Below are 17,932 nucleotides of genomic sequence, written 5' to 3'. Positions count from 1 at the left end.
TGTTTAGGGGGCGAATCGAATATGCCAAATGTTCACCACAAATTCGTACAGCCGATGTTCGCAGAATGCTGCTCACCGGCGAACTGTTCGGGCCATCTCTATTCCGTTCTCTTAGTCAGGCACCTAAGGCATGTAATATAGTAATTTGTCATCAATATACTTACGACATGTAGTGTCAGATCTCCATTGATTTAAAACAACACCGGCATCCTGGCAGGCTGCGGTGTAACCAGTCAGCATTCGACATATAAGGTCTGGCCTTTTCCCGTAGGCACAGATATCATAAACACAGTCCTCAAAGTAAGATGAAGGATCAATGACAGAGTGGCAGTTTTTGAAAGGACCTTTTTTGTCCAGAACCATGCCACACTCCTGAAGTTTCTTCTTCTGATCTGTTACCAGAGATTCCAGATTGGTACAATTGATTTCCTTAGAGATCTTGCATTGATCAGCAAGTTCACCTTCTCGCCAGCTGTGACCAAACAAAGAAATTTGCCCTTGGAGTTTGCCATCCCGGTCAGTCAGGTCATCATTTGGTTGGTCGTTGAAGTTGCCACATAGACCACCCACACGTCCAGAGTATGTCCCTGGGAGTGTCACCCCGACTCTTGCCTCCCAGTCAAATGTGACACGAATTCCAATGTTGGTTTGAACTATGCACTGCCTTCCCGACTGGAATATATCAATGTTGCCTAATTGTGGTCTCAGTGCCAGAGGTAGGTTAGACTTTATACCATCCACCTGTAGCAAAAATATCAATTTCAATACACACATTTAATATTCATGCTCCAGGATTTTTCTTTTTCTGTTGTGGAAAGAGGTTAGTTGTGGAGAAGATAATTAAATTTTTTATTTCTTTTTTTTTCTTTTTCTGGAGAATATAGGCATCAATGGTGCTCGGATACCCCCGACACGAATTTGAGTGATCATGAATTCGACTCCGCCCACTTACGAATTGACTTGTGATCACGATCATGAGTAGAAAGGGATATCCGACCTGAGTGCGGTTTTGAGTCGAATAACCGCATGTAATCAAGAATCACAAGTCGGTATTCGTGATTAAAAACCCGCCGACTTACATGCTAGAGCCCTCTTACATGCTAGAAACACCAAATTTGCCAGATATGTTAAGAAGAATAGTTGGAACAAGAGGAAAATGTTTTAGTTGGAACAAGAGGAAAATGTTTTGTTTTGTTTTCAAAGAGACCTAATAGTTTTTTTTAGAAAAATCGATTTTAACGTTTCAAAGGAAAAAAAGTATACATTTAAATGTGGTAAATGGCAGTTAATGTATTTACCGCATTTAAATGTATACTTTTTTTCTTTGAAACTTAAAAATCGATTTTCTCAAAAACGATAAGGTCTTTTTAAAAAAATCATTTTCCTCTTGTTCCCACTGTTCTTACATATCTGGCTAATGTGGTGTTTCTAGCATGTGAGGGCTTTGTTACTAGGGCCTGAGCCCACTAACGCAGATGTGCGCAGTTGTGTCTGCTTTTCAGCAACACATCAATGTTACAGATGCTGAAAAGCAGATACAACTGCACACAACTGCACACAACTGCGCACAACTGCGTTAGTGGGCTCAGGCCCTTAACCGTTAAAGTTGTTTTTAATCACGAATACCGACTACTATTGATCAATCGATTTTAAAGTTTCAAAGGAAAAAAAAGTATACATGTAAATGGCGTAAATACATTAACTGTCATTTACCGCATTTGAATGTAAACTTTTTTCCTTTGAAACTTTAAAATCGATCTTTCTCAAAAACTATAAGGTCTTTTTGAAAATTTGCTATTAACCGCTAAAGTCAGCGGTTTTTTAATCACAGATACTGACCAGTGATCATGAGTAGCTCACGAGTATCCAGAGCCGATTACTAATGCCGATTACGCTCTCGTGATCGCAAGAAAATGGCTCATGATCACGAGTTACGAGTCGTGATCACAAGCTTGTGATAAGCACTACTAATAGGCATTCTTAGGGTAATATTTTTATCGATGATAGTTTAAAGTGGAACTATCGAAGATAATGCCATTCTGTAAACCCCACATACTTATAGAGCGTTTAACCAGCAACAATAGAAACCTTTACAGAAGTCTCTGACCACAGCCTGTGTGAACAAAAAAGGTTTTGTTTATCAGCTTTTGCAACAATAGTCGGCATAGAGCTGTATCATGTGGATAGGTTCCACTTCTCTGTCACTATTCACAGAGAACAATTTACTGTTTGTTTCTGCCCTGCCCACATACGCTGCTTTTAGACAGATCATATGAAAACAGCTGAGAGATTGTCAGCTTCAGAGAAAGGATCTAAAGAGGAGGAGGCTTATTTTATTCCTGTTTTTGAATGCTTCTCCCTCCATTCAGAATGAGTTCTTCCTGGCTGTAATTTCTGTTTACTTTACACTGCGTGAGGCAGAGAGACACAGGAACAGCTGATGAGTTATTTACAAACTATTTGGTGCTATATTTCTGCTTTCTAACTTTCTGAAGAGATTTCAGTCACAGGATTACAGCCAGTGAGGACTGTCTCTGTATGCTAGATGTGCTGTACACAGTCTTCCATAGTAACGCCCACAGTTAAAACGGTTCTCTGTAAATGCCCTTTTTTCTTTACACGGAAAAATGAAAAGATGAAAAGAGGCCTTCGTATTGCTTTTTGCTAGTAATTACTGGAAATATATGTGGCATTTAGAATGTTAGTTAACTTTGATAGTTGCCCTTTAATTCTATGGTCATACTGCAGAGAATAAATAGGGGTGAGTGCAGAAAATACAAGGTTTTTCATATTTCACCACTCCTAATTTTAACATGTCAAGTGCCACAATTATACAACACAAAAAAACAACATATGTCCAGGGTGGGTGAAGAGAGGGGTCACCTGCAATATTTTATTTTTGCACAATATATTGTTAAAGCGGAATATAACCCAGCATTTCATCTTTGCTCTAAAACATTATATTATATGCAATCAGCATTTTTTTTATTAGACATGCAATGAAAGGGTTACACACAGAGCTTGAAAGTTCAGTGCAGTGAAATGTGAACGCATCCGAACTTGTAGATTATGTTATCTTGTGTTTACTTAAAGAGAACCAGAGACGAAGCACACTCATGTATTTTATTACATGTATCAGTGGGAACATGACAGTAAACACCTACCCTGCTTTTAGTTTCATTCTTATCTGCTTAATTATTATCTATTATCAGCTGCGATAAGAATCCCCGACTGGCTCAGTCTAGGTTTGACCTGGAATCATTATAGTTGAGTCACTCTTCTGTGGAGTCTTTTTCAAGCCCAAGTCTGCCACCTCCTGGCTCAGATTTCCTGATTTGCATACTGAAAGCTGTGATGACATGGGAGGGGCTGCTGCTGCTGAGAGAGAATCTCTGAAACAGACAAGTGTGGCTGCAATATGATCTGTGTGCTCTGTGTGCACTCTGTCTGCATAGATAATGATGATGACTGCAGTTTCATTCCTATGAGAGACACTTCCTACAGGCAGCTGCACATCATACCAAAATTAAAGCACACAGATGAAAGGCTGCAGCAGCCTTTCTCATATAGCCTAGACAGCACATCCAGAACAACTCATAACCTGGAAGCAAAAGGGATATGAGCCGGCGGCTATATTTGATTTTTCCTGGAGCAATAATGGATAAAAAACACTAAAAAAGGCACACCAGAACGGCAAAATTATCAGGTAGAGCATTTATTCTTTACAAACTATCGACTGATATGTTTATTTTGTGTGAAACGTTCATCTCTGGTTCCCTTTAAATGTATCAAGTGAGGAATGTGACACATTCTCTGACTGTGCAGAAGCTGCTCAACACAGACAGACAGAGAGTCAAAACATGTCTGCTTGAATGAATGAATGAATGAATAAAACCGGTTATTAATAAAATGCAAAGTCTGCTCACAAAGCAAAAAACTGTACTTTTGGGAACCTATAATTTCTAAATGAATAATAATACTTATGCATAAATGCAAATATGATAACCGTATGGCATATAAAAAGTAGGAAAACCTGTTTTTATTGAATATTATGTCAGGGTTTTAAACCTCCTTAAAGGTAATGATAGAGGTTGATGATGGCATGTAAATGAATCTTCACATCAAGAACAGTACATTTGCTGTTGGATGTGAACTATTGTTCAAGGGCACCTCCGTAGCCAAAATGGGATAGCTCAAAAAGGTGATAACTTACCAAGACAACAGCTGGATATTCTCGAAGGATCTTAATTTCAATCCCAAAAATTCTGAATGTGACTGCTGTGCTGTAAGAGACAAATTGGTTTCCTTGGTTCTGATTGCGCACAATGACTTGAAAATCGGCTAAGCCATTTATGGGTTTGAGAAGACCAGAGAGCAGATATTCACATACCCCCTGAAAGTCATAGTGGAGGCTGTCAAAAGTGATATAGTGAGGGTCTCCAGAGCCGCTGCATGTACCATATTTGATGGCATAGCAATCTTGTATGCCATCTTTGACATCACACTGTTTTCCACTGGCACATTTGGTCTTGCTGCACTGGACTTTTCCGGTGACTGGGTTGCACACACACTTGGTCTTACAAGCAGTGTCGTTCCAGAAGGTGGCACCAGGGCTTAGCACATGCCCTTGGTAAGGACATCCACACACTTCTTCAGGCTGGCACTTCCCTGCGATCAAAACGAATCCAGAATCACACTCACAGGTTTCGATACACGGGTCGGTGCATTTAGATGGGGCATCGGGGTCTTGGCAAGTTGCAGGGCAAGCACTTCCACAATGATTATAGGTACTATTTACAGGGCATTCCATAGCTAGAATAAAAAACAAACGTTTAGTCAAGTAAATAAAACTTCACATGCCACCTGAGATACTGAAACAGTCCACATCCTCACGAGACACTTTAATTAGTAAAGTTGGCACAAAAACCTCTTCATATAACCAATCTAAAGCCTTGTAAACATGCCAGATGGTTCTCACTTCTCAGTCATTGAGGCTAACATTCCCAGGGTAGATCTCTTCTACCTACTCCGTTTGGTGTATTTAATGAGGTTGAAGAACAAATAAAACACAAGCAATATGGCAAACCTGGATTGTATTTTCTAACAATGATATCCTATTAGCTGTCAAAAGTGCTCACTTTTTATTTATCAGAACATAGTGGGGTTGCTTGAAAACTAATGAATTAGTGCTCAAAAAATACCTACTCTATCCTTATATGATCCACAAGAGCCTATAGGCACGAATGTCCTGGCACCCTAGACTTTGCCCTCCATGAACCTAAACCAAACACACACCAAACTCAATGGCAAGTATGCTGGTTGGCCTGGTCACTAATCCTTTACTTCCCTTGCCCGTCACAGGCGGGGCAGATGGCCCATGACGCCAAGTGAGGCAGCGTCCTCAGGCAGCATGGGCCCTAAGAGCAGCAATTTTTCCACTCCCCTGCCTGCCCCCTCCCTCCTTCCTCCGCTTCCCACAGCTGCCACTCGTGTTACCTGCAGACAGAGCTGACAGCTAGTTCCTCAATGATCGTTCCTGGCCCTGCCTCCTCCCCTCCTTCATAAGTCTCTCACAGCAGCGCGACCTGCAGCTGCTGTGAAAACACAGGAAGCAGGAGCGCGGTTTCCTGTAGCAGCAATGTATATCCATGTTACCAGGTAATCCGCTGTCCTGCTTCCTGCCTCTTCACAGCAGCCGCAGGTCGCATATGACGGAGAGGAGGCAAGGCCGGGGACGATCATTGAGGAAGCGGCCACCAGCTCTGTCTGCAGGTAACACGAGTGGCGGCCATGGGGAGGAACGGGGAAGGGCACCTAGCTACACTGGAGCAACTATACTAGCTATACTGGAGCAACTAGACTAGCTACACTGAGGCAATTATACTAGCTACACTGGGGCAACATTACTAGCTACACTGAGGCAACTCTACTAGCTACACTGGGGCAACTTTACTAGCTACACTGAGGTAACTATACTAGCTACACTGGGGCAACATTACTAGCTACACTGGGGCAACTATACTAGCTACACTGGGGAAACTTTACAAGCTACACAGGGGCAACTACACTAGCTAAACTGGGGCAACTGTACTAGCTACGCTGGGGCAATAGTACTAGCTAAACTTGGGCAACTTTACTAACTACTCTGGGGCAACTTTACTAGCTACTCTGGGGCAACTTTACTAGCTACTCTGGGGCAACTGTACTAGCTACACTGGGGCAACTAGTCTATAGTAGCTACACTTGGGCAACTATGCTAGCTACACTGGGGCAACTGTACTAGCTACACAGGGGCAACTTTACTAGCTACACTGGAACAACTATACTAGCTATACTGGGGCAACTTTACTAGCAACACTGTGGCAACTATACTAGCTACACTGGGGCAACTTTACTAGCTACACTGAGGCAACTAATCTAGCTACACTGGGGAAACTTTACTAGCTACACTGGGGCAACTGTACTAGCTACACGGGGGCAAATTTGTTAGCTACACAGGGGCAACTATACTAGCTACACTGGGGCAATGTTACTAGCTAAACTGGGGCAACTTTACTAGCTACACTGGGGCAACTTTACTAGCCATTCTGGGGCAACTGTATTAGCAACACTGGGGCAACTACTAGAAACACTGGGACAACTATACTAGCTTCACTGGGGCAACTATACCAGCTACACTGGGGCAACTATAGTAGCTACACTTGGGCAACGATACTAGCTAAACTGGGGTAATGTTACTATCTAAACTGAGGCAAGTTTACTAGCTACACAGGGGCAACTTTACTAGCTATAGTGAAACAGCTATACTAGCTATACTGGGGCAACTATACTAGCTATACTAGGGCAACTTTACTAGCTACACTGGGGCAACTATACAAGCTACACTGGGAAAATTATGCTAGCTACACAGGGGTAACTATACTAGCTACACTGGGGCAACTGTACTCACTGGGGCAACTATGCTAGCTACATTGGGGCAACTTTACAAGCTATAGTGGGGCAGCTATGCTAGCTATACTGGGGCAACTATAATAGCTATACTGGGGCAACTACACTAGCTACACTGGGGAAACTATACTACCTATACTGGGGCAACTATACTAGCTATACTGGGGCAACTATACTACCTATACTGGGCCAACTGTACTGTGGCGACTACACTAGCCATACTGGGGCAACTATACTACCTATACTGGGGGCAACTATACTAGGTACCTATGCCTGGCTACCTACCTGTCTATGCTGAGGGTGAAATGTTTTTGGTGCTGTGCAATAATTCCAAATTGGGGGGGCATCCTCACCAGTCTAGAACCGGCCCTGGTCATAGGTAACCACAGGTGCCCCTTAGTATAAGGTAGCCAGTTGTACCCTCAATATTAAGTAGCTAGAGGTGCCCCAAGTAATAGGCAGCTTGAGCAACCTCACTATTAAGTAGCTAGAGGTGCGCCCAACTGAAGGGAGATCTCGTAAGTGGAATGCTAAGAGCAGGGTGGGTACCTCTCATTTACACTCCAATCAGGACTCTACATAGGGAAGAAGGGAGAGAGGTGCTCGGGGAGGGGAGGAAGCCGCCTTTCCATTATCAGGCACCTGTAGGCACATGCCTTGTTTGCCTTATGGTAAATCTGGCCCTGATGACCCAGGAGATTTTTTTTTTTTATACTTTTAGCCCCTGTTAGCAAGTACATTTTATGAAGCCAGTCTACTGTTCTTCCTTATTAAATAACCCCCAGGGGTCAGCTTGACAACTAATACTAAGTGATTATAAGTACCCTTGACAACAAGCAGAGCTACCTGAGGTAGGCACAAGGGTATGCTCATGCTGGATACAAATATCTGTGAGCAATGCCCTGTGTGCAGGTATCTTTCCGCTAAAGTCAAATTCTCCAACAGGAAGAGGCAGGGATGTCTTCCTTATTATTACCTTCCCATTTCCTCCTTTTTCCGGCCTCATTCACTACCCTTAACCTCCTTGGCAGTTCAATTTTTCCGCCAAGGATGCTGCATTGCACTTTAAAAAAAAAAATTTGTTTCATGTAGCTACCTGAGTGGTAGCTACATAAAACACCACTAGAGGGCGTATAGAACGCGATCTCCTGTTTGGCTTCTCCTGTCGCCATGGCGACGATCGGAATGACGTCATGGACGTCAGCTGACGTCAGACCCATCCGATCCAGCCCTTTGCGCTGCCCGGGACTGATTGGTCCGGGCTGCGCAGGGCTCTGGCGGGGGGGGGGCCTCTTCCGCCGCTGTGTGCGGATGATCGCCGCAGAGCGGCGGTGATCGAGCTGGACGCGCAGCTAGCAAAGTGCTGGCTGCGCGTACAGCAATTTACAGAACAGGAATCGCCCCACCAGGGGCTGAGATATCCTCCGCGGCGGCTTACCCCGAGCTCAGCTCGGGGTTACCGCTAAGGAGGTTAAAGCAAGCCTGAAGCAAACATAAACTTATGATATAATAAATTGTATGTGTAGTATCGAAAATGAATCCTATACAATAAAACCTAACTGTCCCTGCGTCATCCTCTTTCTGTGTGTCCCTGGGTTTTTTTGTACTGTGCGTGTGCAGTACAGTTAACTGCTGGGACAGGAGGACGGGCCAGGGAGCAGGGCGGGTAATGGGGGGGGGGGGCGGGGGCGTGCGCACGTGCAGCGGGATCATGTGTGCGCGTGGCGGGTGGGTGCGCGCGCACTGACTGGTGACAGTGGCGTGTGAAGAGACGTAGAGCCTGTTTTTAAATGGGCTTAGGTCAACCTAGTAGAACATAAGTAGCAAAGAAAAAAGTCTCATATTTTTATTTTCAGTTCTATAGCTTTTTTTTTTTTTTTTTAATAAGAGTGCATCATTCTGTCACAGTTGCAGTTTACAAACCACACTCTGTATTTTAAGTTATAAAACAGTGCAAAGCTAATGATGCTTTGAACTTTCCTGCAGTAAAACCATATCTAAAGCTGTTTCTCACTGTTTCTTGGCTGTTTCCGGCCCAGTGCACACCAAAAACCTCTATCTGATCTGCAAAACGCTAGAGGTTTTTGAAGCAGATTTCAGAGCGATTCTAGGCATGTTTACAGAGGTTTTCTAAACATGCCTAGCATTTTTGGAGCATTTTTGTGTAGCAAATTTCATATATTGTTACAGTAAAGCTGTTACTAAACAGCTTCTGTAAAAAAATGCCTGGAAAACCGCTCTGATCTGGCGTTTTTCAGAGCGGTTTTCCACTTTCCTATACTTTAACATTGAGGCAGAAACGCCTCAGAAATCTCAAAAATGCTGCAGCCCCCGAGTTTGCGTTTGTGGAAAAACCGAACCGCTCTGGTGTGCACCATCCCATTCACTTTCATTAGCCAAGCGGTTTTCCCCCTGCAAGCCTTTAAAAAAACGCTCCAGAACTGCTCTGGTGTGCACCAGCCCTAAGTGCTTCAGAAAACAGGACTGCATTCAACCCAAGTTGAGTCAAATAACTCAGAGAAGCTCTTTTGCATAGATAACAACTGAAGTTTCTTAACTCTTCTTGTACTGGAAAACAATACGAGACTCTTTTCTTTGGTACTAATTTTCAGGGATGCTCATCCGGATTCCGGATATCCGGGTAGCACAGATATCCAAACTTTTTTATGCTATCTGATTCCGATTCCGGATTTTTTACAAAATCCGGATAGCTATCTGCGGATATTTGGACACATAACACGGATATCCATGGATATTGCAGATATCGGATATCCGGATCAAATTACAAAAATAAAATTCCTATTTCTCCTCCTCCTCCTCCCTTGTTTTGTCTTGTCTTCCAGGGATTTGTAGGATGTCAAAAGTATGCTCACATACATTGGCAAGGAATTGAACCCAGGTCTAGTGCTTGGAGGGAAGCTATGCTCACCACTATACCACCAACACTACAGGCTGAAGCCATCCTAGCTGGCCTGGGAAGGATGAAAAGCTAGGTGTCCATGCAACCATTCCTGCTAACCTAAAGCTTACTTGTGTCTTACAACACATTGGCTTAAGTTTTTACCAAATCCAATGCTCTGATATGGGGAAGCTCCTCTGTTTGAAACCATAACCTTAGCTTGCCATGGAACTTGAAACACAAGCTTGGAAATCTGCAAACTCAAAAACTGCAGCCCGCAGTTTCTGATTGCAATTCCAGAACTACAAATCCAACATAGTCAAGAAAAAGCTCATTATTAATAATGATTGGTCAGTGTAGAATTAGGCCAGGCATGGATATGTACAGAAGTTTTGTGGAAAGTTGAATTTTCTATCTCCTCTAATAAAATTAGGTTTATGATGTATGAACACCTAGATGTTCTTAGCTATAGTATTTGTCACTCAGATACGTTGTAAGAAATAGATGTTCAGGTCCATTCATTTATTGGTTTAATTTCAAACTGTGTTGGATTACAAAGGAAAGAAGAAAAAATATTTTCTACTTACGGCATTCAGTTCCATCTCTCCAGTTTTTAACCTGTATCCCTTCTCTGGCGCAAGCATCACTGTACGCTTTCAAGGTCTGACACAAGATCTGATTGTAGCCGCCATTCAGGCACAGGTCGTAAACACAGTTGTCTTTGTACACGGCAGGATCGAGTTTACCTTGACATAATTTGAAGGGGCCGTCTTTTTTGCTAATGATACCGCAATAGTCATTATTTCCATATTTTAAAGCATCATCCTTAGAACACTCAACACACTTTCCATTGCAGTCATCCCAGCAGGAATCATCATTGCTTCCCCGAACTTTCCAAAGAGTGCCATAGTCTGTAGGCTCCAGCTTGTTGTCACCATCAGAGAGATCATCATTCGGGTTGTCGTTGTAATTGCCGCACAAGCCACACAGACTATTGTAGAAGCTGCTCGGGAGGGTGATCTTAAGGAGGATGTTCCAGTCATAGATGACCTTCAGCTTGAAGTCAGTAACCAAGATGAGGGAAGTACCACTCTGAGTTACCACCAGCTTATCGTTCAGGAGTCTGAGTGGAAGCTGAACTATTTGATTGTTGAGCTAGAAAAAAAAAATCAGGTTTCATTGTTAATGACTAGTACTGGTAGAACTAGAAATTCAAAGAATAGTTCAGGTTATTATTAATGCAAACCAGAAGATGCCTAGTGATGGGAGGATAAAATGTTGCTTGTTCTTAACTCTTGATGCATTCATTTATTTTATTTTTTTTTGGACTTAGTATTTGAAGACCAGTACAAGGTAACTCAATGGGCTTGATTTACTAAACCGTGCTAACTCATAGCACGGCCGCGGTAGCGTTTTTGCACACGATTTTGCGCACAATCGGGAATTTTGAGTTAGCACGGTTTACTGAATCAAGCCCAATGTAAGCAAACTAATATAATTTTCTTTCTACTTGATGTCCTCAACAGCTTGGGTATACTTGTCCTGCTGCTGAACAAAAGAGAAGCCCTACTGCAGCAAACTCCTCTGCCATATCTGGTCACCCCCAGTCCATCTGAGTAGCTCCAGTAAGAGAAACTTTATACTACAGCAGTATACTACAATAGGGTGGTGTAGTGGATATCACTCTTGCCTTGCAGTGCTGGGTCCCCTATTTAGAGATCCAGCCAGGGCACTATCTGCACAGAGTTTGTATGTTCTCCGTGTCTATGTGGCTTCCGTTGGGCACTCTGGTTTCCGCCCACATCCCAAAAACATACAGCTTTTAACAGTCATAATATATGGGTGCAAGTTGCCTAAGAAGACTAAAGCCTATTACTTTCTGCACAGTTACCCTTTTTTCACAGCTCCAAAATAGTGTTGAAGGGAATGATCACTTTCCACTATTCATGTTCACTGGTGCTCATCTGGATTCCAGATATCCGGGTAACCCGGATATCCAAACTTTGTTCAGCTATCCGACCGGATTCGGATTCCAGATACCTGGGCCCAAATCCGGATAGCACTATGCAGATATTTGGTTGCATACCCGGATTTCCGCTGATATCTGGCAGATATCCGAATTCGAATACTTTTACTAAGGAGATTACATCATTGAGCCAATCAGAGGGTTCCCAGCAGAAGCCCTAGCAACCAATCACAGAAGGGAACTCTGGCCAGCCCCACCTGCTGTATACAGTGATAAAGCTGTTCAGTGATTAACACCTTCACTATCACAACACTATTGTTATATTGATTATTAGGTAGCTAGCTTGATTTCATTCAGTGACAGTCAGAGTGTGTGCTGCAGGCCTGCAGCAGCTGCTATGTGTCTGTGTGTGTGCTGTGCACAGACCAGGCCAACTGCTGCCTGCTGGCTTGCTATTAGCCTTAGCTACAGTATAGGTTAGGTTAGGGAATAGGATTACTGTGTTATTGTGTAGTTAGTTCTGTGGTACTGCAGTCAGTGCTAGTTAGTTGTTAGAGACGAGTAGTGGTACTACTGTGTTAGCTTACTACAGAACTGCTGTGCTGTGAGCAGTGCCAGTGTGACAGTTAGTGTGCACTAGTGTCTTCTCCTCTGCTGTCCGACTGTCACTCGGCATGTGGCACTTGGCACGTGGCACTTGGCACATTGCACGTGGCACATGAGTGCAAAGTGCCAAGTGCCAAGTGCCACGTGCCAAGTGCCAAGTGCAAAGTGGCAAGTGCAAAGTTCCACGTGCCAAGTGCCACGTGCAAAGTGCAAAGTGCCAGGTGCAAATTGCCAAGTGCAAAGTGCCAAGTGCAAAGTGCCAAATGCAAAGTGCAAAGTGCCAAGTTACATAGTTACATAGTTATTTGGGTTGAAAATAGACATATGTCCATCGAGTTCAACCAGAGAACAAAGTACAACACCAACCTGCTCCCTCACATATCCCTGTTGATCCAGAGGAAGGCAAAAAACCCTTACAAGGCATGGTCCAATTAGCCCCAAAAGGGAAAAAATTCCTTCCCGACTCCAGGTGGCAATCAGATAAAATCCCTGGATCAACATCATTGGGCATTACCTAGTAATTATAGCCATGGATGTCTTTCAACACAAGGAAAGCATCTAAGCCACCTTTAAATGCAGGTAGAGAGTTTGCCATAACGACTTCCTGTGGCAATGCATTCCACATCTTAATCACTCTTACTGTAAAGAACCCTTTCCTAAATAAATGTCTAAAATGTTTTTCCTCCATGCGCAGATCATGTCCTCTAGTCCTTTGCGAAGGCCTAAGGACAAAAAGCTCATCCGCCAAGCTATTATATTGCCCTCTGATGTATTTATACATGTTAATTAGATCCCCTCTAAGGTGTCTGTTCTCTAGACTAAATAAACCCAGTTTATCTAACCTTTCTTGGTAGTTGAGACCTTCCATTCTTGTATCAATTTTGTTGCTCGTCTCTGCACCTGCTCTAAAACTGCAATATCTTTCCTGTAATGTGGTACCCAGAACTGAATTCCATATTCCAGATGTGGCCTTACTAGAGAGTTAAACAGGGGCAATATTATGCTAGCATCTCGAGTTTTTATTTCCCTTTTAATGCATCCCAAAATTTTGTTAGCTTTAGCTGCAGCTGCTTGGCATTGAGTACGATTATTTAACTTGTTGTCGATGAGTACTCCTAAGCAGGGGTGCTCAGCAGGACCCCGAATGCGAAGTTTACCCGAAAATGTGGGTTATTTTTAAGGTTTGCCGAATGCGAACCCGAACCCGAAAAATACAATCCATGCCAAATCCTAATGCAAAGTCTCCCGAATGTGCGCACTCGAATTCGGCTGGATGAAGCTGTGGGTTCGGTTTCGGCTTCGGGATTCGGGGATGACGTCATTGGGCCAATCAGAAGTCCTCCAGCCGAGGACCTGGCAACCCTAGCAACCAATCAGAGGAGGTGAGCCTCCTCTATATAAGGCGGTGGCCATCTTGTGGATCCACGCACTTGTGTGACTGCTTGGTACTGAGAGATTCTCCAGTGCTGTGCTGTGTCTGAGCAAGTGCATTTCACTGCTAAACCTAGCGTTTTGCTTCCTAAACACCTCCTAAACACATGTATTGTTGTCTTATATAGTTAGCTAGTATTTTGATTGTTTTTAGTCAGCTAGTGTATAGTGTATACTGTGCTAGGCTAGTGTTAGTCTGTGAGCAGGCTAGGCCTGCTAGCCTAGGTAGCCTTAGGCTACTACTAGCTTAGGTAGGTTAGGGATTCTAGTTAGTTGTGTACTTAGTAGTACTAGTTTAGGTTAATTATTTATTACTTACTGCTGTAGTCTGTTACTTTATTAGTTTCAGTACTGTGTTAGTTAGTTACTGACTGTACAGGCCACCACCACCAGCAGGGTCTGAGTGACCTGTGACTGTCTGTCACCTGCCCAAGCCTATTGATTGATTGATTGCGTCTGACCGTGTGTGACCGATTGTAATTGTCACCGACTGTCTGCCGCACACCTTACTTATAGTGTACTACGCTAGGTGTTTCTTAGTTACCTGCGTGCGTACTACTACTAGTGTCTACTACTAGTACCCCGTTCACTTATTTTTTTCACTGTTACTGTGTGATTTTATTATCATCTGTAGTGTGTAATAAATAAGAGTTACAACACACACAGGCCACCACCAGCATCCGTTGTGAGTGACCTGTGACTGTCTGTCACCTGCCCGAGCCTATTGATTGATTGATTGATTGCGTCTGACCGTGTGTGACCGATTGTAATTGTCACCGAGTGTCTGCTGCATGACTTACTTATAGTGTATTACGCTAGGTGTTTCTTACTTAGTTACCTGTGTGCGTACTACTACTAGTGTCTACTACTATACTACTAGTACCCGTTCACTTATTTTTTTTTTTATTTAATTATCATCGGTAGTGTCTAATAAATAAGAGTTACAACACACACAGGCCACCACCAGCATCCGTTGTGAGTGACTTGTGACTGTCACCTGCCCGAGCCTATTGATTGATTGATTGATTGCATCTGACCGTGTGTGACCGATTGTAATTGTCACCGAGTGTCTCCTGCATGACTTACTTATAGTGTAGTACGCTAGGTGTTTTTTACTTAGTTACCTGCGTGCGTACTACTACTAGTGTCTACTACCATACTACTAGTACCCCGTTCACTTATTTTTTTTCGCTGTTACTGTGTTATTTTATTATCATCTGTAGTGTGTAATAAATAAGAGTTACAACACACACAGGCCACCACCAGCATCCGTTGTGAGTGACCTGTGACTGTCTGTCACCTGCCCGAGCCTATTGATTGATTGATTGAGTCTAATGGTGTGTGACCGATTGTAATTGTCACTGAGTATCTGCTGCATGACTTACTTATAGTGTATTACTTTAATGCAATAACACTGCGCCAGGTTTTATGTTGCTATGTGTGTGTGTTCAGATCCATCCACCTCCAGAGATATATCCCTTCACTCTGCGTTCTTATAGTGCACAGACAATGCACTCAAACAAAGAAGGAAGCAGAGAAAGTTTCTCTCAGTAGATATATGGAAACGTTTATTTCAAACAAGGCACAGTGGATACAGAAATTTAACACTCACATAAAGAGGGTCCCATATGTCCATTGGACCCTCTACTGATGATATCGCTTCCCACTCCAGTAGTGCTCAGAACCAAATACACAGGCAATGATGTCCGCAGTGCCCAGCTCGCTCTCGTCCCGACTAGTTTCGACCTCACGCTGTCATCAGGGGATACGAGAGCGAGCGGGCTAAGGCACAGATATATAGATAGAGCATAATTACCTCCCCTCGGTCTAACTGCTGTCACCTCCCGAAGCGCCGCTCATACCGGAAGTGATTTCCGGTAGTCGGCCATACTGGATCCGGTGATGTCAATGGAGCGCATATGCGCTCCACCAATGTAAACAGAGGATGCGTCGCACATTCCGTATCAGCACATTTTAAGGAAGAACATGACTGTAACCCAAGGGGACTCATTTATGCAGCTATTGACCAGGTCCCAAGGTGTTGGAGGGGAAATAATCCAGATAGAGACCTGGCTAAGTTAAAGATGAGTTGGATTATTAGGTTAAACTGTATGTTCCCCATTGGTCTTAATATAGATTTTAATTTGAATTGTTTTTTAGCTAACTCTTGAACTGAGGGTGGACTTTTTATCAAGTTATGACCTGTATGTGGTTTTTAAGGTAGGAGATATCCATTTATATGTATTCAATATTCTATGTATTTATTTTAGCATTATTTCAGTCACTTTTATTACTGTGGGTTTGTGCAATGTGTATTTTTGGTGCAATAGATACATCTTGTGCAATATATATGGTGTTAATGTTAGGTGAAAAATGATGAGCCTTTTATTGAATGTGTTATGTTATTTTGCTCTGAAATGGTTTTAAAATAATGTAAGTTGTCACTAGATGGCAGCAGAGGTTCTGCCAAAATTACCTATATTTTTACTTTTTAATGCTACTGTTCTGTTAATTTTCATTATGCGTAAATAAGTTTGAAATGACTGCTGTCACCCTGCACTTATGCAGACCAATCGCTGCATGTAATGTGTATGAAATTCCGCTTCTAGTATCACTTATGCGCCATGTGCGACGCATCCTCTGTTTACATTGGTGGAGCGCATTGACGTCACCGGATCCAGTATGGCTGACTACCGGAAGTCACTTCCGGTATGAGCGGCGCTTCGGGAGGTGACAGCAGTTAGACCGAAGGGAGGTAATTATGCTCTATCTATATATCTGTGCCTTAGCCCGCTCGCTCTCGTATCCCCTGATGACGGCGTGAGGCCGAAACTAGTCGGGACGAGAGCGAGCTGGGCACTGCGGACATCATTGCCTGTGTATTTGGTTATGAGTACCACTGGAGTGGGAAACGATATCACCAGTAGAGGGTCCTATGGGCATATGGGACCCTCTTTATGTGAGTGTTAAATTTCTGCATCCACTGTGCCTTGTTTGAAATAAACGTTTCCATATATCTACTGAGAGAAACTTTCTCTGCTTCCTTCTTTGTTTGAGTGCATTGTCTGTGCACTATAAGAACGCAGAGTGAAGGGATATATCTCTGGAGGTGGATGGATCTGAACACACACACATAGCAACATAAAACCTGGCGCTGTGTTATTGCATGAAAGTTTATCTAAAGGTGAAGAGGATCTATCCTGACCACAGCAGCGAAGGGGGTTGCCAAGCAACATACAGTTGTGTTTTGTGTTATCATCTGCAGTGCCTCTTACCATATTCTTACTGTATTTATAGTGTATTACGCTAGGTGTTTCTTACTTAGTTACCTGCGTGCGTACTACTACTAGTGTCTACTACCATACTACTAGTACCCGTTCACTTTTTTTTTTCTTCACTGTTACTGTGTGATTTTATTATCATCTGCAGTGTGTAATAAATAAGAGTTACAACACACACAGGCCACCACCAGCATCCGTTGTGAGTGACTTGTGACTGTCTGTCACCTGCCCAAGCCTATTGATTGATTGATTGTGTCTGACCGTGTGTGACCGATTGTAATTGTCACTGAGTGTCTCCTGCATGACTTACTTATAGTGTAGTACGCTAGGTGTTTCTTACTTAGTTACCTGCGTGCGTACTACTACTAGTGTCTACTACTGTACTACTAGTACCCGTTCACTTATTTTTTTTTCACTGTTACTGTGTGATTTAATTATCATCTGTAGTGTGTAATAAATAAGAGTTACAACACACACAGGCCACCACCACCAGCATCCGTTGTGATTGACCTGTGACTGACACCTACCCAAGCCTATTGATTAATTGATTGCGTCTGACCGTGTGTGACCGTTTGTAATTGTCACCGACTGTCTGCCGCACGACTTACTTATAGTGTAGTACGCTAGGTATTTCTTAGTTACCTGCGTGTGTACTACTACTACTACTACTGATACTACTAGTCACCACCAAGTCACCACCAACACAGACTTTATTAAAGTGTACACCCTTTCCTGCCCTCTTCTACTTTTTCTTTTTTTTAACTGTATTTGTATAGTGCACAATGACTGGCAGAGGTAGAG

At 43.1% G+C, this 17,932-nt stretch overlaps 1 protein-coding gene across 1 annotated transcript in view; it reads right to left on the bottom strand.

Moving 5' to 3' along the window:
- LOC137521914 (IgGFc-binding protein-like) overlaps nt 1-17,932 on the bottom strand; it is a 141,781-nt gene that overhangs the window by 52,165 nt on the left and 71,684 nt on the right. Inside the window, exons 6-8 of the mRNA XM_068241791.1 lie at nt 10,435-11,002; nt 4,214-4,812; nt 165-741 (exon numbers count right to left, since the gene is read on the bottom strand). Of these exons, the coding sequence (XP_068097892.1) occupies nt 165-741; nt 4,214-4,812; nt 10,435-11,002 (1,744 nt within the window). The remainder of the gene's footprint in view (nt 1-164; nt 742-4,213; nt 4,813-10,434; nt 11,003-17,932) is intronic.

This window comes from Hyperolius riggenbachi, chromosome 6 (assembly GCF_040937935.1).
Source record: "Hyperolius riggenbachi isolate aHypRig1 chromosome 6, aHypRig1.pri, whole genome shotgun sequence".
NCBI classification, from domain to species: Eukaryota; Metazoa; Chordata; class Amphibia; order Anura; family Hyperoliidae; genus Hyperolius; species Hyperolius riggenbachi.
The sequence above is the reverse complement of the archived record's forward strand: the minus strand, read 5'-3'. Positions and strand labels throughout refer to the sequence as shown.